Genomic DNA, 24,938 nt, shown 5'->3' with positions numbered 1-24,938 from the left:
GTTAATATATTTTTTTGCCAGTTCCAGATTCTTATGAAGAAAGATTTAAAAAAAAAGTGATTATACAAGTTAATTTGCAGACTTTTTTTAATGTAGAAATTCACAAAGAGATTTAATTTATGTGACCACTTTACAGTTACGGGAAAATTTAAACATTAATAAGTACCGTATTTACTCGCGTAAAGGCCCCGCCCGCGTATAAGCCCCCCTTCTTGTTTTGTAAACATTTTTGAGAAAAAATTTAATAACGTGTTTTTCTGGGTTTATCTGAGGGCAGGGCAGCTTGGCATGCATTAAACAGCAAGCCATGTATTGTGAGCGGCAGTGATACAGAGACTGGTATTATAGTTTGTCCATTCTCAGTAGGACCGCCGTGAGGCATGCCAGACGTAAGCAGTTAGTCCTATCTGAAACGACATAAAGATAAAGAAAGCTGGACTCGCGCGCTGCCGCTGTGTTGATGTGGAGTGTTGTCGGAGAAGAAGAGGGGAAGTGAAGGAGGAAGGGAAGTGGGTCAAGGATTCTAACACTCCTTTGTCTGGTTGGCTGCTGCCTCTGCCTCTCCCCCCCTGTCGGCGCTGCCTCTCCCCCCTGCGGAGTCGTTGCCTCTCTCTCCCTCCTGCCGCGTCACTGCCGCCCCCGCCCTTCCACATTCGAACAATGACGCACGACTTGAAAAGAAAAATCTATTTTTTCCTCCAAGTTCGTGTATAGGCCCCCCTCCCCTTTTTTGGAGTCGAAAATTTGGGACTTTACGCGAGTAAATACGGTACCTGATTTTTTTTAGAAACTGATTACATTTAGGATATACTGGTCAACTCAATTTACTCTAAAATACAAAGTGCAATACTTATAAACAGAATGTCCACATTCTGGGAAATTAGGGATGTTGATATTGGTCAGGGAAAGTTAGGGAATTTACTTCAAATCCTGGTAAAGTCATGGGAATTCCCCAGTGGTAGTCATTTGAGGGCCTACTTTCATGTTTCAGCCTGCCATCACCCAGAATGTGAAAGAATTTTTTTCAGATGGTGTATAAAGTGCATAATCATACACACTATAAAATGGTGTTTGAAAAGTTCTGTTTGAATTTTAATATTGCGTGTATATTTCTAGGTCAGCTATGGCTGTGTTTCATTATTCCTTATAAGAAATTGCAAAATCGCTAAATTATTTGTGATAAAATATCCTGAAAAATTTGAAATTTGGGCCATGGAAAGTCTGGGAAATTTTATGCTGATTTATGTTAATACCCTGGTATAGTGCAAGATCCATCGAAGTAGTCCTAGATAAAAAAAAGGAGAGAGTCTTTCAGTACTCGCCAGAGATGTGTAACATCTCACCTTGGTAACAAGCAAATTCATGTGTTCTCATGTTGCAAATACACTTATAATACAAAACTCTGATACAAAATAATGCTGAGCATAATAAATAGACACAAAATGTGTTTTCAAAAATTTCTAGATTTTATTGCCGGAGCAGCTACGTCGACTATTAAATCATTTGATTAGACGACCAAAATTTTAAACTATAAAATAAAATGGCTCTGATAAAACAAAAAAGTCTGAAAAAAGTAGTTAAACCTGGACTCTATAAAATTTTTGTATAAGTCTGTTGCTGTTGGTTGTACTAGCGGGAATATAATTGACATTAGATACCGGAACAGAAATGAACAAATGATTCACACATGAAAGGTTGTTAAATGAATGGTGCAATGAAACAAAAAATCACAGGCCTGACAGGATTGGTGTGAATCAAACGTTGATACACAAATAAGTAGGGATGGGTTGAGTACACATTTTTATCGATTCCGATACCGGTACCGATTCCTAAATTTCGATTCTCGATTCCGAGTCATTCCAGTTTTTGATTCCTGGTAATTCTGGTCACATAATTAAAACTACTTAAGAATTTAATGCATTACATAATGATAATAACATGTATAAAGGATAATTATAAACTTAGGATTAAATGTAGAGGGTTTTTTTTTTCAATTACCAGTGAAGAAGCATCTTCACATAAAGTTTGTTTGCTAGTAAGTACTAGGCTGTGCACAAAGAAGTTCAACATTTAGACAGGGTTCTTTAACAGGCGATAACGCCGATAACATAACATCTTTTTTCAAAATGGGTTCAAAGGTAGCACTACTTTTTTCTGTGGTACCTTTTGACTTAGTTGGTGACAGTGCTGTAAACAAAAGTTTGTTTTTCTTCAAAGACTATTTTTTCTGGTAGTAATGTGTGCCGGGATTTCAAATGCTTCATTAAATTGGTTGTAGATTTGTAAGTACGGCTCCGTGAAATTTGTGCACTACCATGATTACAAATTGCATATTTGTCATTTTCACTATTGATGCGAAAATGTTCCCAAACTTTAGACATGTTGATATAATATCAGACCATTCGCATCGTAATTTGAAACGACAGTCGGCGAACATTTTTTACTGACAAACTAGCAAAACACTTGAAAATAGTTTTAGCAAAACAATATTTGTGCCAAATAAATAGCATAAATGCGCAACAATTCACAGTAACCTCAATAGCACGACGGTGAATTACGCCGTAATTCACCGTCGTGCTATTGAGGTTACTGTGAATTGTTGCGCATTTATGCTATTTATTTGGCACAAATATTGTTTTGCTAAAACTATTTTCAAGTGTTTTTCTAGTAATTATTACGGATTTCCTTTGCAAGAAATAAACACTAGCCTCTGTTGGCGGTATGGCCAGAGAATTCTTTAAAATCGATTGTTGCTTTCATTATACAATCTGTCCCGTACGCAACGAATCGATACGTTTCGACTTGACTTTATATTTTATGGCCACCAGAGATTTTGTGGAGGCCATCATCCTTGAATGGCTCACAACTAAAATGGTGACAACACGTGATGTGATCTCGTTTCATAACCGTCACTTTCTTCACAAAAAACAATGGACTTTTCTTAACTGCAAATAAAATTAATAAGTCTTTTTACAATTTATTAACGTCTAATACATGAGTGAGGAATAATGTTCTTCGATTGTGGAGTTTTAATTAGAGGTTAAACATGCCCGGTAACATTGTTTTTATTTATTTTTATTCGTATAAAATTAATATTTAATAATAATGAGCATTATTAGGAATTTTATGCGCATACGGCAGGTAAGATATATTAAAATAAGTAAGTAAAGTTCAGACGAAAATATATTACTACTGTATTTTCTTAACTTAACCGATTCCTAACCTACCTTGCCCTTTTTTAGTACCCGATACTGAGTACCCAAAATTTTTAATAATCGGTGGTATCGAGGAATCGGAGAATCGAATCGACCCATCCCTACAAATAAGCAAAATAAGAAATTAAATTTTTAAAACTTTAAAATGTAAATATCCAGACAGTAATATCGGTTTCACTGCCAGTAAAGGATGGTTGGGAAAGTTTGCGGAAAGGTATGCAACATGAGTTGAAGGTCACGCCTGGGCGGGCAAGTCAACCAGCCAACTGATGATAACTATCTCTTGCTAAGCCATGTCGTATTTGTCATACAAAGTATTCAATGGTAGGCTTATAAAGATAAATGGTGTGCCATATTTATAGTGTTAACCTTTTTTTTCCCGTTGCATTAAAAATCAGTCATCAGAATCTACAAGTTTGGAAAAGACGCATACTTAACTGGTATTGTTGTTCCAGTAGTTAGTGTTGTCATGTTGCTTTACTGTGCGTTATCCCTGAAGTAGTTGTGTGTCTTGTCTTTTCCCCCAGGTGCGTAGGTTTGGCTCGTCCCGGACCCTGCAGACGGGAGACGTGTTCATCACGCGCCACTCAAACCTGGCACAAGTGCACGTTGTGTTCCACATGGTCGTGGATGACTCGTTGCAGTCCAGTAAGGGGCCACAGCGCTACGGTAGTTGCTTTTTTTGTCTCGCTTTCTTCGTGGTCAACTCTCGGTAATTGCCAGTGGCGTGTTTAAATATGCAGACCATGTTGGCTGTGTATAGGGAGTAAGATATGGTTGTTAAAGTTCTCATTTACCTGGGCACACGTAATGTGCTTTAGAAGATACCACGTGATTTTAAAATTGAAAACTGCTCAAGATATCAGACTGATGCCTGTTTACGAAAAAAGTTTAAAAACACGCTGAGAACAGATGAGTAATAATGTTCCCATATTTTGTTTTTAAAATGTAATTTTAGTTGAGTGAGAATGGCTAAAACATGTGTTTTTTAAGCATGAGACATCCAGTACAGATTTTTGAAAGCACTCAAAGGGCTTTCATTAAACCTTTGACTTAATTTCTGCACCTTATAATGCCATGGTTACAGCTGAAAGCTTGTAGCTCCTATGCAGGCCATTTAATTACCTTGCACTTAGTGGCAATAACTTGCTATAAGCACCAGCCAGCATCACACTTATCATCCTGCCTCACTAACAAAAATACACCCCTAGCTAGACAGGTCTCTCAATAATCTATTTATAACCAATCCATAAAATTTAATTGGAATTGTTGTATACCAAGTTTCCAAATTTAGCAGATTATAGCAAGTTAAAAGGAAATTTGCATCTGTATTTAGTATTGAAAGCTCCTCCTCTCATTTCATTTTGAATTTTTACATCTACAATCATATTATTTATATCATATTTGTTGTAGTAAAATTATTTGTTTCCCACACAGAGAGGGTGCTGGAGCTCTAGTCTAAAGTTTGAGAATTGTGAAAAAGAGATTGTGAAAAAGAGATTGTGAAAAAGAGATTATCAGAAATATAATAGCAATCCACAATGCTAAAATGTGAGGGAAAGATATAGCTCTATGGGTTCATAATTTGTAGTCTCAAAAATATTAATGTAAACTTGAGTAGGGTGAGCGAGCTGGTTCTGTGACAGTGTGATCTACGGGAGGATAGGGGCGGTAAGATCACTGTGTTAAGGATTGGCCCCTCGGAGGGGGGTAGGGGAAGAGGCTATGCTACTCCTATCCCAGGCGGAAGGGGACCCTACCAGAGGAGGAGGGGGTAGGAGGCTGTGTTATTCTCGGGCTAGAGGCGCCATTTTGTTTCCTATCAACAGGTGGCTGCTTGGAGTGGGCGTGGCAGGTGGGTGTGTTGCCACGTGAAGTTATCTTTGGAACTTGTTGTCTGCTCTGGCGAGGACGTCTGCTGTGGTTCATTCTTTAGGAGCTAGGAGGCGTTGCTGTGTAGCGCTGAAGTTATTTTTACTAATAATAAAAAGAGGCGGCATCAGCTGGTGTTTGAACCGGGGGACGCAAGCATGCCCGAGGTTGGAAGTCAGTGATCTTAACCGTTAGACCACAAGGTCAGTTAAAGAGTAAAGAAAGAAATAATGAATATAAGTTACAGTATTAGGTATGGCGCCATATATTCTAAGAGGGGTGGTGGGGTGGGGGGACGCCACCTCCGAGTACTAGCTATGATATAAGCCGCGATCTTTAATACCAACTCTCAGCCACCAGAGAGCACCCACCATCTTTAATACCAACTCTCGCCACCTGAGAGCGCCCGCCATTTTTAATTCCAACCATCGCCCCAGAGAGCGCGCCAGTCAACCGCCATCTTGTTTTCGTCTGCTGGGACTCCGTGCACAGTGCGCACCAATAATAATAATAATAATAATAATAATAATAATTCCTCCGCACCACTTTTTATATATATTTTAGTTCAGAGAGAATTATATTAATGACATCACTTAAAATACCACAGTGGTAGATATTTAAAAGAAAAAATATTTAAAATAAATTTTTATATATATATTTAAAAAGGTCACAGTTCAAAGAGAGACCGCCATCTCTTTTTTATAGTACTGGGTGATGGTGGGATACTTAAAAATAAAGTTTAAATAATAAAGACTTGGATTTCCATTGTCTACCACTATAACAAAGCTATAGGCATATTAATTACAAGTATGCTTATAGTCCTACCTTACATCAATATTTTTTATAATTAGTAATATTTCTGTATAGTATTTAAAAATATATATAAAAATGTATTTAGTATTCCACTTAAGTATTTTTACCTATAGTAACAAAGTTCTTGATTTCTTATTATGTGTTTGCTTTTATTTTTTAAATTGTGATAATTGTGTTTTAATATAGTCCTTAAGTATTTTTAAAAGGTATTATAATGTCAAGAATACTAGCATTTCTTCAGTCGAATTTCTCCTGAAGTTAGGAGCTCTGCGTCCGTCCCCCCCTTTTGTTTTAATAATAACCCAGACAGCCTCACACGTAGGAAAGCCGCCAGCCAGCGCTCGGCACCGCGGATAGCCGAGAGCTGTTTAGTCTTTCAATTAATATTATTTAGAAGTAAACATTTATCTCATGTTAAAATATTTATTCACCCCATTTAAATATTACGTGTGCCTGTACATATTATTTGGTATACAAATGTAATTTATCTCAAGTTAAAATATTTATTCAGCCCATTTAAATACTACGTATGTCTTCCAGCAACCACCTGTTGATAGGAAACAAAATGGCCACCTCTAGACAGAGAATAACATAGCCTCCTACCCCCTTCACCTCTTGGGGGATCCTCTTATCCTTGGGATAAAATAGCATATCCTCTTCCCCTACCCCCCTCTAAGGGGCCAATCCTTAACACAGTTATCATACTGCCCCTATCCCCCCATAGATCCCACTGTCACAGAACCAGCTTCTTCCCCCTACTAACTTTATTACTTGATTTTCTCCAGCGTCTTATTTAAATACAAATTTATATATTTTTTACGCATTATGATTTACATTTTTAATGCTAGTTACTTTTGGCAAATTCACAAATTCTGCTTTAATTTTTGTCTAGTTAAACTATATCTTTCAAAACTTTTATCTATAGATTTCGAATCTTACTCTTGATTTTGACTGGCCTGTAAAGAAAATCATGTTTTTTTTTTAATTTTGCTATCGCTACAAACATACGATAGTGACTTAAATGCCATCCTATACTAACATTTAAACACGCCACTGAATGTAATGTAGGTCTGCACAAATGTTTTTAGTGCATGTTTTGTATTTGTCAGCATGATGGAGCTAGAAATTACATTATGATTTCTTGGCTTGCAGTTTTCTTCATTAATTCTAATTGTTTTCAAGTTTGTATTAATATGTGGTATCATGTTGTAGCTGTAACAAAGCTTAAAGCTGCTACTTATCATATGACATGTGATGTAATTATGCATAGTTCCTGCAAACGCAAAGATATGGAAAACTCAGTGAATTGAAACTATGTCTTCAAAACCTGAATAACACTTGACAATATCCTAGTGTCAAAACAGTATCAGTAATTTTTCATACCATAAGTATGTAGTAGGCCTATCTTAATGTCTTAAAGTCTGGTGTGTATTTCGTTCATAAATTTTTGTGCCACTAATAACATGTATCTGATTTTTATTAACATTAATAAAATTTAAGTGATACAAAACATTTTTTATCAATTTGTAGTCCATTAAAATCTCGTTTTTCATCTGATCAACACCAATAAATATATTGTTTTGAAGTTTTCTGGAGAAAAAAAAAAATTATTTATACTCTTTTTCAGAATGGCAGTGTTGGTTTTATAGTGTTGATGGAAATAACTGTGGAAACTGAACTGTGCTGAAACATTACTGTACTGAAAATATTTTGTAGTCCTTTCTGCACATTATGTACATTTGTTAAAATGTGTTATGATAATAATGTACTATATCATAATATATTTGTTATCTTTCCAGACAAACTGATAAGACAAAGAAAAGTGTTAGTTTTGACAAGGAAAACAAAGAAACTACAGGAAAAATAGCTTAAATAAGATTCTGGTAACCCTGTTACATCACTTTTGCATGTAGCCTGCACACGTGCTGGTACTTATACTGCTGTTGCCTGATGGATAATAGAAAGAGATATATGTATCCTGTTTTATCGCATAATCATTGCACCTATATTTTAGGGCGTATAAATTTGGATAAAAAAACCTCTCGCGTAATCGTTGCATCATGTTTTTGGTCTCACTATTAGATTCGGAGCACTTTGTGTGGGTATTTTTCTGTATAAAACAATGTATTTTAAAGTAGAAATCTAATATTTATTTGGACATTACCACTTATGTACTTATATAATTAATGGTAATACGAAGTTGTCTGATGTGTAAATTTTCTTTTAAACACGTTTTTAAACGTTATAACCTTTATCTGTTCATTTACGTCGCAGCGGTGTACTGCTTCTAAAAATGTAGTTAGCGCTAGTTGGCATCATTCATGTTTGGTTATGTTGCTTCCCGTATAGAGCGCGTACACGTAGTCAAATATCGATATCTCGCCGATTGCTTGCAACGTGCACTCTGTCGAGTGTCGAGTTAACTACATTTGATGGCCCGCACACACTCATGGGCGATAGTTATGCATTCGTTCAGGCTCGCATTCGGGTCGCAGATTTTGTTTTTCTATTTACAGTTAAAGAATGGTTTTTGGTGCATGACTTACTAATTTAAATTGTTTGGCGTGCTCTTTTATACTTCACTTTTTAAATAAATGTACTTTCCATGAATGGGTTTTGTTTTTATGAATTACTACATAACAAAAAAAATTTTTCACGCATAAACGTCGCACCCCTGCTTTTGAAACTTGATTTTAGTATAAAATGTGCAACGATTTTGTGATAAAACACAGTATTTAGAAAGAATTGACGTGCTTTTTACCTGTGTATGCACACCTACAACCTCCACATGTTAGTGATCTGTATTTGCCATACTTTGTTTTATAATATAGTCTGATTTTCTAGTGTACTGTAGTGTAGTGATGGGTTGGATATAATTCTCTCAAAACTAAATCTCGAATTGGAATCACAAAGAGTACCTCAAATCTAAGAAATTTACTAAGAAATAAGAAAAATTGGGAATGGGCCAAGACTCAAACTCTAGCCTAGACATTCGATTAGCTAAAGCACGACTTTACTCAAAAGTAGAGTTTGTTGTACTCGGCAGGACGAGGCTCTACAATCTTTTTATTAAAAATAGAATTAATATTTTTACTTATGCAATATGCATAAAATCATGTACCATTATTTTGCATACACTTTACAGCATAATATCATATTTATATTTTTAGTTTTTTTTTACAAAGCTAATTTTACATTATTGTTTTTCCCAAAAAATTTAAAATGTTTATTCTGCTATTTATGCTCCTAAACACTTAAAAAAGGCTGCATTTTGGAATGGCCATTGTTAGGGGCTGGAAATATTAGCATCTATTTTTTTTTTTTTCAAAATTAGCATTATTATTATTTTATATGTTAACATTTTAAATACAACTTATTTAAAACTTATTATTTACATTCTAAATGTTTGTAAACTATATATATATATATAAACCTATTTTAGTCTTACTTAAAATGTAATGCTTATTTTACTAAAATTCATAGTGCAATATGTTAGCAAACATTTTATCTCAGGTTTTATTCATAGAATAATACACAAATCAACTATATTAATTGGGTGGGGCTTTTTATTTTGAAGGAATTTAGGATACAAATAACGTGGTGCATTACAGAGATTGGCAATATCACTAATTATGATAGTTTAGAGAACAATTGCCAGTAAATCACTACATGGGTCAAGTGTAACATTGGGAACAACGAACGCCAAGTACCTGTAGTTCTGCTGCGGTTTACTTTACACTCGCGCTAGAGCAAAATGCAAGAGTGCGCAGCCTGTTTTGTTTAAATCTTGATAGCCAAGCATACACCTTTTGTCTGTGAGATGAGAAAATCTACAGTACCTAATGATGGAGGACGTGTTGTGTTTGTGTACTTATTAACTGAAGCGCTGATAAGTATTAAGTGACAGATATAAAATAATAATAAATGTAATTATACACACACATGTGTCCTAGACAATCTACAAATTAGGAATATATGGTTGGTCAGGTATCAAGACATTCTTGTTTCTTTCTAATTGTGAAAAATACATTTCATACAACAATTTAGAAAAAACTGAAAAATATGTAACATTTTAGGAAATAATCTATACAGATTAATAGGGCTGTGGGATTACTCATTGAACCACAATTTAACCATATTTGTGAATTTCAACCCCTTATGAAATTAACAAGGGGTAAATATGGTTTTAAGATAAATGATTATATCTCTGAATCTAATCAAGCATAAGAATAGATATTAGGTACCAAGAATAAGAATACGGAAGCTACCAACCACAATCATACCATTTTGTGAAATAAATTAAATATAAAACTATAAAATCTTGTGTCTATTTATACAAATGTGCAATTTCCATAGGTGAAAAGCAGACCTCATCTTGCATTTTCTGTTGCGCATGCTAGAAATAACAGATTATTAGAAATATATTTTTATAAGTATTTAGTATTTTTGTGCATTAAAAAATGTGTTGAATTTGTTATGCTTTTGTATAGTGAACCATCTAAACAATAAATACCTTACATAGTGACATGCTTCATGATAATGATGCATGTTATGTAACTAGAGTGCTTAAGTTCAAAGTATAAACAATGCTGTTGATTTAGCATGCTTTATAATTTTTATTTTTAAGTCCCTGTAAGGAACTTGTATGAATAAATAAATATCATGATAAATATGTAAATAAATAAATATTTATGATAAAATAAATTGCTTTTGGTGTAGAACTTAACTTTTGGTAGAAAAAAAGTGTGATTTTACAAAAGAAGAAAACCCGCTGAATTCCACATTTTGCATACAGGATTTTTTTTATAAGTCCTTTAATCTTGACTTTCTGAGCAGTCATTTCTGATATACTAGACTTCTTTTCTAAGTTTCTGGGAAAAATATTTAGCCTAACATTTTTGTGCAACAGATAAGAATCTTCAAGACTGTGTGCTTCTGGGATTTAAAAAAGAAATCCTCTAATTTTTTTTTCTTTCTTTTTTTTCTTTTTTTCCCAGTTTTGGTTTACTGGAAAACTTAAGTATTTACAAAGCGTCTGAACATTTTATCAGTAAAGTTACAGCCTTTATCTATAGCAGTTGAAAAGTTTAGTTTATAAATTAGAATTTCACAAAAAACATGTAGTTTATTTAAACTTCAGTTTATTCAGAAATCAGTCAGTAACTATTTGTTAGTGTGGTGGGCCACAAGGTGGCTCGTGTTTCCTAAAGTTGGCAGCCACTGAGGTGTGCCCTCGTGATATGTTTCACCATCACGTCACATGGAATTTGTCTGGTTGTCTAGGCGATATCAACTCCAGGCACTCGGCGATCCTCGGGCTCCGCAACATCCTCAAGACGGCGTGCTCCAACGACATCACAACCCTCACAGTGCCCGTGCTTCTCACGCACGAGCTGACGGAGGTGAGTTTCCACGGGAGTCGTAGACGTCGCGGCTCGGACCGCTTGGCCTTCGTGCATTGGAATTGAATTTGGGCTTTTGCATAAAAGGAATTTAGCAACATTTTTTGATTTTTTTTTTTTTTTTTTTTTTAGTTACCTACACCAGGTGAATTAGAAAAGAATAAAATCTGTTTATATAAAAATAAAACCAAGCATCTTGTACCCTGTGCTGCCATTTGCAATGCACCGAAATAATCAATCTCTAGCTAGATTTATAGGGGTGTGCGAATAGTGGATTTTGATGGTCGAATAATTTCGAATCGAATAGTAAAATTTTCGAATAGAATGTGAATAGTTTCGAAGTCGAATAGTTGTAATATATATATATATATATATATATATATATATATATATATATATATATATATATATATATATATATATATATATATATATATATATATATATAATGTTACTACACTGAACAATGGCGGGTTTTTATCTATTTAGTTTATACAAGATATTTTCTGTGAATGAAACCACAAAAAAAAAGTTCACTTAGTATTTTTAAGAGTTATTGAGGACATGAATTTTTATTTCATATATAATAATATTTAATAATTGTTATCTATTTTATATTTGATGCAAATATTGGTCCGAATATAAGGCGACCATTTTTACATAAACGAGAAATGAGAAAATTGGAAGTCGCCTTATTTTCGCACCCAAGACGTCAGCACCGCAAACATTAGTTCCAAGCTGAAATCTACAGTAGAAACATTTTGAAACAAAATGTTCACGATTTTTAGATTAACAAAAACTTCGTTAGCTCACACGGGGAAAACGATAAATCCACCCAATATTGCAGTAATTCACAATTGTTTAACGTTGAAAATTAAAATATTTGTTCTTAAGTAAAAATGTGAATGTTGAAGCATCTCAAAATGGAAACATTTTATTACACATATCATATTTGTACTTTGTGTACAATCGCGTGTTAACATTGACGTTAATTTAATTTCAGATTTTTAACGGAAAATTTGTACTAAAATATCACAGCTATTTTCAGAACGATTGTTTACGTTTACAAAACATTTCGGAAGTAATGTTTGGAAATTCATGGCTGCCAACTCTTTCCACAATATTTCTTTGTTGTAAAACGAACATTGCCGAACACGCACGAAGACGCCATATTTACAGGAATTTGGTACGTTGCTTCAAAAGCTATTTTAATAATTTCACAGTAATCCACTCTTTATTTATGTAAAAACCTCTCAAACAACATAATTATCTTAGATTATTCTTTAAACTTCATAGGCCAGAGACTCTCTGTCAGAGAGTAATATGGAAAAATATTCGCGGTCACGTCACCGAAGTTATTCATGGCCGTATGATTCACCATGGCAGCTAGCCACTTGTTTTGTTCCGGCAAGCTGCATTCTTTGTTTGCTTTGTTACGTTTAACACACTACTAAATAGTAATACGTAGCTGTGAAACGGAAAGTTTAAATGCGGTATACATAAATGCAAAAAGGATTTATCAACACAAAATGTATGTCTAATGAATTTTCACATTGATTTCTACCAAAATTATTTTTACATTTGTTTGGCCTCCTGAAACTGCAGGTCGCCTTATATTCGGGCATACGGTATTCGCAATTTTAAATTTTGCTATTCGACTTACGAATGCGAATAGTTCGTCAGTTACTATTCGCAACTATTCGTGTTTACGAATATTCGCACACCCCTATAGATTTAATACAACAACCATAACTTTAAAATTTGGTTGCTTGATTACTTTTATTTGAAAGCCATCCCATTAAGGTCAGGATAGAATTGTCACTTTTTGTGGTTTAAATATTTGATTATCTGATTATGTATTCAAGAATATTGGTGGTGTTCGTAATTTTTTTTTTTTTTTTGTATTTTATTTATTCTAACTTCCAAACTTACACAATGTCAAAACAAAATTATGACTTTTCCATGTGAATTTTAAGATACTATTGTAATGCTTTGTATTGACATATTTTCAACATTTAAATAGTATATGGCAGTTAAAATAAATAGATTAAATATGCTGTGATATACATTAGTTAATAAATAAATAATTTTATAATTCTTTATTTTAAAATGATTAGAGGTGAAATTAAATATTATTAAATTTTATTTCTGGAACTTTTTAAGTATACATTTTACAATGTTTAACATTAACTGCATCAGAGTGTTTTTGAGAAGGTTAAACAATTAATTGATGAAAGCATAAAAATTGATAGCTAAATATTACAGGATCATGAATTGACAAATTGTAACATTCTCAGTTAAATTTAAGCAGTATTTGGGTCATTTTGGCCAGTTGCAATTACTCTTGCATTGCTGCACTTAAAACTGAAGGAGGTAAATACACTGTATCTGAAAAATATAAAAATTTTTGTACTTAGTATTGAAAGGAGGGATGGGGCAATCAAATCCTAAAATCAGATATTTAATATTCAAAGGATTCAATATTCTTAGGAAAATATTTTAATAAAATATTAGATTAAATAAAACAAATTTAAAAAATTCAGCACTGATAATCTTTGAAGTTTACTGGGTCAAATATTCCCTATTTCTTCATATCTATCCTATTATCATACTTTTAACGTGTAATTTAATAAATAAAATTACAATATGTATTAATTCTGAAAACTTAGATTGTGAAACAACCTTTTAAAGGGTAGAATGTTTCAATACAACTGTTAATATTTTCATTTACTCTACATTATTTTATTTTTTGTACTTAACACCTAGTTTCGAAGTCGAAGGGTATATTCGAGGTATGTACTCTCTGAAAAGAATTTGAGTTTCGGATTTAAGAAAATTTGGATTTGACCCATCACGAATTGACAGTACTTTGTACTGAACTATTGCTAAATGTAAAAATATTGTAGGAATCTAAAAATCACCAGTACTTTAAACTTTTAAAGTATGCTTTTATAAATAGGTGTTTTATAATGAGTAGGCCTGTGCAAATATCAGTTTTTTAGTTAAAATAAGAATATGAATATAATGTTATTCATGAATACGAATATCGAATTTAAATTTTAAGAATGATAGAATCCCACTAAAAAAACATTTTTCACATCATATTAAAATTTCTGATAAATTAAAAAAAATAATATAAAGTGAAAGGTAGATTGGGTTAAGTCAGCTACAGTACTTGTAGGTTAAAAGTTTAAAATATTTCAATTATAAAATAAAACATTTATTTAAATTATGCAGCTAACCTATCTTAATGTAACTAGTGTTGGGTCGATTCCGATTCCATTTTCGATTCCTAAACTAGAGGTTTGATTCTTCGAATCGATTCCTATTCCTTACAATTTTGTAATGATGAAGTCAACAGAATAATGTACTCAGAAAAATGGATATTTGTGTTTTCCAAAATGTAATTGCCTTAATTTTGTTTCCTGTGCACAGATTAACATTATTTACAACTTACATAATTTTAAAAAGCATGTTCATTACTCTAAGTTACTGTACCCTAAATTTCTAGCACATATTTGGTAGATTCTAACACATCATTACTATTAAATAATAATGTAAAAGTTAAAAAGGAAACAATTTCAATTCTTTAATGTACTTTTGACATAGAAAAAAGACATGCATTTTTATGGATTTACATGTAGGCTTATTTCAAATAGTTTAATTATCAAACCGTTTGCAATCCACTCATCTCAATTGCTACAATGAAACACTTCTGAAAATGTATCACAATTGAGACTTCAACTATATGTTTATAAAGTTCCAATGTTTGAATCTCAAGTACATTAAAACATTACCAACAGTTCTGATTGGAAAAAATTTATTCAAAGAGAAAACTGACTATTCAATAGTCAAAATTCACAGTCTTGAGATTTTTGTTAAGAAAAACTAGTTTGTGAACTTTCTCAGGATTCAACCTATTGCGTTTCTTGTCGCATATTAGCCCTGCTGTACTGAACAAGCGTTCAGAATGAACAGTTGCAGGTGGAATGGCTAGATAGCATTTTGCCAACTTTTTTAGCCTAGGAAAAATTGCTTTTTCCCAATAAGCTGGCACATCACACACACTTGATAGAAGAGGTTCTTTCAGATAAGTATTCAGTTCATCTTCTGCACTTAAACATTCTTGGCGAACACTGGTTGCATTTGCTAGTAGTTTAGAATACATGTTCCACATTGCATGCTTCTGGCGGTGGTTGGTGGCGGTGCTGGTGCTGCTGGTGCTGGTTGAAACTGCTGTGTTTGAGTTTTTATTTTCTACTTGGAATGAAGTAAATTCTGTGGTTTCAATAGTTTCCATCTGTGATATCATGTACTCCTTCGCAGATGTGATAGCATCATTCGAAACAAAAATTTTAGTCTTGAAACGTGGGTCCAAAATTGTTGCAGTTGCATAGCCATGCTCAAATTCACTTTTACCTAACCTCCGTTCAAGAGATGTAAGTAAGTCAGCTTTCAGACTTTTAAAAGTATCATTATCTTTCAGTGCAGCCACAATACTGTTAATAATTGGAATGGTCTCTCCAATATTAACATTTTGGTAGCTGACTGCTAGTGTTGCATTCTCAAATATGGAGAGCACTTCAGTGACTGCTTCAATGAGGGTCCACTGACTAGGGTTGAGATAAATTCCATTGGTTCGGTCCAAGCAAGGAGTGACTAGGGCCAGTGGTTTACGCTGCTCCAGCACTCTGTTCAACATGTGAAGGGTGCTATTCCACCTTGTCGGTTCATCTTGAATCATACGCTTTTGTGCCATGTTGAGTGTATCTTGAGCTGCTTTTAGTTGTTTGGTGGCTTTTACTGAGTGCTTAAAGTGACCCACAAGTCTCCGGCAAATGGCTATCACATTATTCACTTCCTTCTGGTTAAACAGACTATCCTTTATAACAAGCAATGGGCAATGCATGGCACATCTTTGTAACCTGCCTTTATTATAGCTGCACAAAAATTGTGAGCATTGTGACGAACCACAAAACTCAACTTTTCTGAAAGACCCCATTGACTCAGTGTGTCTGTAAAAAATGCTGCTAAGTTTTCGGCTGTGTGGACTTCATGTGAAAATGGGATTACTTCCAAACAAACATGCTGCATTTTGTAAGTGTCATCCAGAAAATGTGCAGTAATGCTAAGGTAGTCATCATTTGCAGTAGATGACCACATATCTGTAGTAATACTGACAGATTCTACAGGCTGCAAAATGTCCATTACTTTCAACTTTACCTTCTCATACATCTCAGGAATAACATCTTTAGAGAGACACTTTCTTGTGGGTAACTTATACCTAGGTTCGGCTACAGCCATCAAATGAACAAAACCTTGGTTTTCAACCACAGAAAATGGTTGGTTATCCAAACAAATCATCTCAGCAAGTGCTTTGTTTATTACTTCAGCTCTGGGATGATTTGGAGTGAATGGTCTTTTGTTTTCAATGAACTGGCGCAAAGTTACCTGACTTTTATCAGGTGCACTAACAAACTTACGTTTGAGCGATTCAGTTGGCCCACCTGTAGACACTGATGATGATAGAGGATTAGGCTTCTCTTCAACAGTTTTGGTTTTGAAATCTTGCAATTCCTTACTGTGAAATGTTCTGGCATGTTTGTGCAAATTTGAAGTAGATTTGCTTGACCTCCTCTTGAAATCAATTTCCCACAAAAATTACACCTAGCTTTAACATTATCACTATCATTTACACTAAAAAAGTTCCAAACATAACTTGTTTTTTCCATTATAGTCACACAAAATTAGTTGCAAGTCTAAACTAAGTTATATAGAAACTAAAAATTCTGGACCAATAACGTTACAAATACTGTTTGGTTTTTTCCATCGTCACTTTTAAGTTAGTCAAAACCTTGTACAGTTAGGTTAAGAACTGTATTTTAAAACTTAACTAAATACTGATCCCAAATTACGTATGTTTAAAATTATGAATACACGTCCACTCATTACAAACTCATATTTACACATTTCCAGATACCGGGAAAAAAATGTGAAAAACGCGGGAAAACGTAAAAACAAAGTAGTGTAAACATTTTTTCTATTATCTCACAAGGATGTAAACAATACGAAGCACATATCCACCAGACTAAATAACATTTCAGAAATACGCTTTTATATATTAATTAGAATTTATTCATCTCACAAAGTGAAAACAATAAATATATCAAATAGTCACAAGTTGAAAATCAAATTCCCGGTTTTTGCGTAAGAGATGTGCACGTTTAAGCATCTCAAAATGTCCACTTTTTACGTGGGAATTTCTTTCACACATATTTTTTTTAATCTGTGTATATTCGCGTGTTAATGTTTAATTAACTTCAGATTTGTACCGTAAATAATTCTATAAAACAACCCCACTGCTTTCAAAACGATTGTTTACGTTCAGCAAGGTAAAAGGTTACATTTCTGTTGCAAGTTGCAATGTTTGGAAACTCAGTGCTACCAACGGACGAACCAAATTTTTCTAATGTGGTGAAACGAACGTCACAAACATGGAGACGTCATATTTACAAGAATTTGTTACGTTGCTTTACAACGTACTTCGTGCATAATACATCAAATATTAAAGGGGAAATATATAAAACTAAACTGAATTTCCGCATTCATAATCAATGATTTTCTTCATGGCCGTATTGTTAAGGTGGCACGTGGCACAAAAATAAAGATTTTTTTTTTCTTTTTTACAATCTACAAAGGTAAACAAAGCTGCTGCGACGAAAGAAAAATCAATAACTTTTTAATTGGTAAATCTGTTTAAATAAACTTCATGAAAACTTACCTTATTAAATCATCAATAGATTTTACTATGTTGGGTTGAAAAAGTATTTTTCAAGCTTACAGAAACAATGAAAGAATCGGCCATGGTCGATTCCAAAACCATTGTATTCTGAATCCTTCGATCCTAGTGGAATCGTTGGAACCAACCGATTCCGGAATAGGAATCGACCCATCACTAAACGTAACCTAACCTACCAACCTTTAGTTTTATTTTCTATTTTCCAGAATCTGCTACTCTACATGTTGATCCAGAAAATTTGCACAAACTCCAAAATACCATGAAATACAATGAATCCATTTCACAAAAAACTTGAATATATATTTTTTAAAATTCTGTATCCGCAAATAAAATGACTTTACATTTTTAAACCCTAGTTATTCACAAGTTTTCGTTGTTAATGCAGTCAAGTAATTTTTTTTGTTCAGCAATATTATAAACACAATTTTTGCTAATTTTATCTGGAATATTAAACCATTATTTACAATTTATATATGTGAGTCACAACGTCTGTTTCGTCATAGATACATACAGCAAGGAAGCTGCTACTTTGTTTACATTGACACCATATGTCACATGGTTTCGATTGATTATAACTATTGATTTATATGCTGTTGGAACTATGACTTTTACTTCTTTTAATGGCCACCATAATGGAGTGTCCGTGTTTTGTGGTTTTGTTGTCCATGGTTGTTAATGTTTATTCCCCCCCCAAACTTATGGTGCGTGTGACCACAGTATTTGGTGTGACAAAATGAATACAAAGAATGTTTTGTTTTCAAGTTTGAAATGACAAATATAACTTTTTTGAATCTGTCACGTGTAGTGATGGGATTTTCGATACTTCGATACTTGACGGTATCGCAAAGTATCGAGTATCGAAACTGTAAGTTCGATACATTTTTTCGATACCGGAATGCTTGTTCATTTGTATTGAATTAAGTTTTGAGTCACCATCGTACAAAATACAACTACAGTAGAACCTCGATGATACGTTCCCATTTCATACATTTTCCCGTGTCATATGCAGATTAATTTTGGTCCCGCCGTAAGTACTATATTTACAATGGTTTACTTTCCCGGAACATACACATAAAATCATTAATTTTCCTGATAAATTAAGTTTTAATTAATGCTTTTATTTTGAAAAACGTCCATTGTTTACCTTTGCAAACACAAGAAAATAACTTTATTGCACCATAGATATGGATAGTATCAGGAAGACTGTGCACTTCGCTAGTAGCATCTATGGCCAGCACCAAGCGAGACTAGTGGCGCAAACTAGCAATGAAAATGGTGCACGCGCTTTACCAAGACACGGATCTCATATTTTGTGCATTCATTAATCTTTGAACTGAATATACCCGTTTGTTATTGTTTTCTTACGATCGGAATGTTTTGTATTTTACGTTTCTCAAGTTAAAATTTTATTGAAAATTGTTCTGTTGCATAAAGTTGTTTGTAAAATGAAACAAACATGCAAAAATTTCTGATTTTCTTTTTACTATAGCCTATTTTTTTTATTTCTAATTTAGGCTTGGTGACTTTTACCCCCCTCCAAGAATGGACTTGAAACATTTTGTAAGGCCACTGTTTCTCATGTCAGCTTTACTTGATTATGGACTGTATTTTACATTTCTGGTGGTTTTATTATATATATATAATGATGAATTCATATTTTTCATTAATATAATGCAATTATTTACACATTTTGTATTTAAGTTTAATCTGACATTGTGCTGGTATGATAGATTTAATTTATATAGTTTAAAACTAATTTATGTTATTTGTAATAATTGTTACTTAATGAGAAAATATTTTTCCCTGGAGTATCGAAAGTATCGAACTGAAAAAATAATACAGAATCGAGTATCGAAAGTGTGGTATCGTCCCACCTCTAGTCACGTGATTTTTCTCTTATTGTTTAGCGAGACAGTAGTGAAAATAACTTTGAATACTTGTTGCATGTTTAAAACATCACTTATTCATGGTTTTGATAATAAGTCCCATTAAAAAAAATAATGTATTTATATCACACAAATGACTTAACCTCAATGGTGAATGTTTGTATACAACAAACTTATTAGGTGTGCACCGTATGCTATGTCAAATATTCGTAAGGAAACATATATTCAGTATTTCAAATTGTTAGTATTCAAGGTCGATTCAAATACGAATAGTTTATTATCTGTATTCGTAAATTTGAATATTCTTACAGGCCTAGTATTAAGTTTTCATTTTATTATCAATAAAGTTCCAAGACCTTTGTTTGCTGAACACACATAAAGCACTTTGGTATTAATTCACATTTGTGGTGGCTGGCGTGCAAAGGGGAGTGATTGTGATGACGCCCACCCGTCCCAGCTAGGGTGAAAATGGGCTGTTGCAGGATATGACGTTGGGCTGGTGCGCGAAGAGGGCGGAGCTTGTCTTCAAGTGCATGAAGGGCTTTATGATCGAGATGGCTTCATGGGGCGGCTCCGAGCTCAAGAACCTGCAGTTCCTCGTTCCAAAGGCACGTCCGCTCACAGTCTCAGTTTTAGTTCATTCTCTTCTTTGCTTATTTCACGGAGAGTTCAGGAAGACAAAAGAGGCCAGAACATTTTCTTATTATTTTGAATTGAAAAATTGGCCTTTGTTAAAGTTTATAGCAAGTACTGAGGGATTTTCTGAGTCTGAAAACTAGTCTAAAAACCTTGTAAGAAAATCCCAGTTAAGAAAATTTCTTGCATAATAAGTTTAAAAATTTAAGAACACATTTACCCTTCCAATAAGTTTTACCTCTTAATAGGTCTAAATTTTTAAGTACCTTAAGAAACTTCTTAACACGAATTTACATTAATGTAAATTGACAGTATAAATACATTTCTAATCAGTCTCAAAAAATTAATACAATACAGGGTTTATATTCAATTGTATGCTTTAACAAAGTAACATTGTCAATATTACAAAATAAGAAAAAAATTGTGCTCTAAAAAAACTGTTGAAACTCATTGAATGGTTTCTTTTGGTTTCTACCTCTCGAGCTTAAGAGGAAGACATAGATACGAAAAGAGGCTATCTTGGATTCAAAAGTTTTTCAGCTTAAGCAATTTTTTGTATTATATTATATGGAAATTGGACTTTGTTAAGCTATGGCATATGATTTTATTGAACGGTTTAAATTTACAATGATTTGCTGATCAGTTCCTTTTTATTATCATTTTTAATTGGATGCTACCGAGATAAATGAAATTATTAAATTAGTTATCTCATCCTTGCATGCTCAAGCTCAAGCTTACATACGTTAGGGGGAAGATAGAATAAACATTGAGTAACAATAACAATTTCACAAGAAGTTATTCCTGTACATTTCAACTATTCAGTGGCCTTGTTAAGTGCGGTCCATACATTTTGCTTGGCTCTATAGTTTGATGGAAACATGTGCTTGGAACAAACCGGTGCCTATGTGGCATGGCCTGTCACACATTGACTGTTCTAAAAACATAAATAATCACAATGAGGCTGGTGCAGGTATGTATGTATCACTCGTTAAATCACTACAGTGTAAAATATATTTTGAACGGGTATGGAACTACTATAAGAAAAAGGCAATAGCAGGATTTTTAACCCTCTCGGCTTTGGCAAACTGATACATACTTTTGTATATCTTCCCACTTACCCTTATACTTCTCACCTGTGCGCTGACAACTTGCTAGAAGTTTGGTTTGCACTACAGTCAAACCTCTATCTATCGAACTCGCATGTATCGATTGTCCGTGTTTATTGTATACTTTCTACGGTCCCGGCAAAATTGCCATACAACTAAGGTTAAAAAAGTCCGCTTGTATCGATGTTCGAATTATCGTTTTGTCCGCATTGATCGTACAAAATATGTGGTGCCGTCACTATAAATTATAATAGATGTTCGTTTAACCATAAAGATTTTGCAGAAATAACCATTTCTTAGAAAGAAACCGTCATAAAAACAGTAACGATAGTATATAGAAATAGTAAAAATCACCTTAAATCTGCAGCCATTTTATAATAGCTACGAGTGAACTGTCAACAAACAGTAGATGGCTAACATTGCTGCTATATTTTGTGAAATCGACTCGTCACGAAACGTTGCCACACTATCGACTTGTATTACTGTACGAAACTTTTTCATGTCGGCTAAAATGGTAATGTAAAAAACAAAACATTTTATACCGTACGTATATAAAATCACTTCAAGAATAAACATGTCCCTTATTATGACTGAGCATTAAGACGTCTCATTTTTAAACTTCACAAGATAAAATGAGCGGAGTCTTGGTAACTGTTTTATACGTATTTTATAATTTCGGAAGTACGGTATTGTACAGTTGACGCATATTTTTTAAACCAACCATTTATTTCTGGGTATCGTAAATAATTAATTAGTGGTATCAAGACATCAAGATGAACGTAAACTTGAACATGTCACGGCAGCGAGAAAACTGGTGCGTATGCTGTATACCAATAAACTGGTATTAGAACTGGACAAAACTGGTACACGGGAGGTGGAGCTTATATTTTTTTCTGCTAAGCTTGCATCTATTGGCTAGCTGCTGATGGAACGTCACGAGTCTGGGCGGAGCGTAGAGTGAGTTATACTGCGCATGCGCAGCTCAGAGAACAGAGAGAGCCAGCCGGCGGTTACGCCACACCGTAACAGATGATCGAGTACAATAACGAATAACCTTTCTCAGCGCATGGCGCGCTATTGGCGGTAAATTTACATCAATTTGCAGCCTTTTTTTAAAATTTTTTTACTGTGGCGCAATGCGTATGTGTAATGTAACCCGTATTTGTTCTGAACGCTGCAGGATACGACTGTATTTTAATTAACTTTAATGTATTTCTTACAATTTTTCATATTTTAAAACTTTTTTTTTCTCGAAAATCTGTACGTACAAACGGGGGGCCGTACGAGCGAGGTTTTACTGTAGTTGAGAACACTTGATGAACGAATTAGGATTATTGAATAAATTGAAATTGAATTGTAGGTCTGTTGTGCATAGGCTATGTTTTTTTTTAAGTGTAAATTGAATTAAGTAAAATGCTTCCATTTTTATTTATTTTTTCAATTGATTAAACTTAAATGACAAGTAACTGATATATTTCTGACACTAATTTTGAGGTTGAAATATTTTTTTCAAAACCTAAGAGTGAAGTCCACATCTATTGAATGTCCGCATCTACTGAATTTTTTTGTTGGTCCCCTGAAAAACTATAGATAGAGGTTTGACTGTATACACATTATGTATGTTTGTTTTCTGTGTAATATATGCAGAGCCATCTAGAGAAACAAAGGGCCCAGGGCCAAATAATTTTTTTAGGTACCCCCTTTTTTATTCAATGTGCAACTTTTCAAACTCCACAATAAAAAAATAAAAAAAAATCTAAAGACTGTAAACATTTCTGTGACCATAACTGTAAACGTGAGCTGCACGTATTGCATTACTTGTAAGTAGTGATGGTTCAGATCCCAATTTTCTCAAATCCAAATCTTGAATTTGAATCCTAGAGAGTACCTCGCATATACCCCTCGATTCCAAAGCTAGGTGACAAAGATCAAAAAATAAAATAACATAAATTAATGAAAAAAATAAACTATGGTGTTATAACATTCTTCCCTTTAAATGTTTGTTTTACAAATCAAATTTCCAGAATCAATACATATATATGTTAAAAGTACACTATCTTAGGGCGTGGTAAAAGGACAGGTGTGAAGAAAAAAAATTGTCCTGGTAAGCTTTAAAGTTTATCATGTTGAATTTTTTTTTCTTGTTTCCTTTAGTATTTTCATTCAAATCGTGTTTCTCGAATATTGAAGCTTTTAAATATTAAGGATTTGATGATATTTTAGGATTCAAGGATTGAATAGCCCATCACTACTTCTAAGGTTTCCTATAAATTTTATTAACAATATACTTGTAATTTGCATCCAGTCAAGATAGGCGTAAGCATTAAAAAAAATCTCATAACTCAACCAGTGATGCACGGGTCTCGAGGATATTGTGCCTCCTGCGTATCCCTCTTGATGGCTCTGAATTATATGTAGTTTTCAAGTTATCTCTTTGTTTAGCTAATGTATGCTGTTTTGATATTTTGCAGGGGATTTCTGAGGATATTTTCAGTACACTCGCTACCATGTTGCCGAGCATATTCAGGGTATCCAACCCGCTGGTGTTTAAAGTATCATCAACACCCCAAACACCCAAAAGTGGATAGCCATAACTGTAATTCTGTTTAGTGTGTTGATGTCCTATTTTTGTGCCATCTATTTATATATATTTAAAATTAATTAGAGACTATACATTTATTTATTTACGTGCATAATGCATACTCAAGATGTGTGTTATTGTTTTCATGGATGTGTTAATGTTATTTTTTCGTATGGTATAGCTTAATAACCTATGAGTAAATAGATTTTTTCAATAGTTTTATTTTGTTCTATGAAACATTTATTTGATTTATGTGTGTGTAGTGATACAACAATGACTTACAGTGTTTACCAGATAAAACGGCTTACATTTTCCCCCTGTAAAATGAGTTCTGAAAAAGCATGGCATAATGCATATTTAAAACTTGGCAACACCACATAATAATGCTGCATACCTGAGTTCCATCACTCTCCAAGGTTGTGAGTGAAAACGTAGTAACCGTAACATTATGCGAAGGAAATATCTTCAAAAATGTAAATGGCAGTAGCACCATTTCTATCTTGACCGAATTAAAATAAAAATTATTTTACAAAAACTTAAAACTAAATAAATTTGAAAATAGCTGAATCAGCACTTGCAAAAATTTTCGTCTTTAAAATAAAACTTTTGTTGAAATACTTCCATCACT

General features: G+C 33.6%; 1 protein-coding gene across 4 annotated transcripts in view; it reads left to right on the top strand.

The window, feature by feature from the left end:
* Window positions 1-24,526, top strand: part of LOC134527617 (protein C12orf4 homolog) — a 59,960-nt gene extending 35,434 nt beyond the window's left edge. For 2 of the 4 annotated variants that reach the window (XM_063360461.1, XM_063360460.1), the window contains 4 exons: window positions 3,743-3,863; window positions 11,184-11,302; window positions 20,470-20,595; window positions 24,201-24,526. In XM_063360461.1, coding sequence (XP_063216531.1) covers window positions 3,743-3,863; window positions 11,184-11,302; window positions 20,470-20,595; window positions 24,201-24,317 — 483 coding nt within the window. In that variant the 3' untranslated portion in view covers window positions 24,318-24,526. Of the gene's footprint in view, window positions 1-3,742; window positions 3,885-11,183; window positions 11,303-20,469; window positions 20,596-24,200 lie in introns of all 4 variants that reach the window. The other 2 variants (XM_063360459.1, XM_063360458.1) reach the window with 1 other exon arrangement.
* The last annotated feature ends 412 nt before the right edge of the window (window positions 24,527-24,938 follow it).

This window comes from Bacillus rossius, chromosome 1 (genome assembly GCF_032445375.1).
Source record: "Bacillus rossius redtenbacheri isolate Brsri chromosome 1, Brsri_v3, whole genome shotgun sequence".
Taxonomy (NCBI): domain Eukaryota; kingdom Metazoa; phylum Arthropoda; class Insecta; order Phasmatodea; family Bacillidae; genus Bacillus; species Bacillus rossius.
The sequence above is the reverse complement of the archived record's forward strand: the minus strand, read 5'-3'. Positions and strand labels throughout refer to the sequence as shown.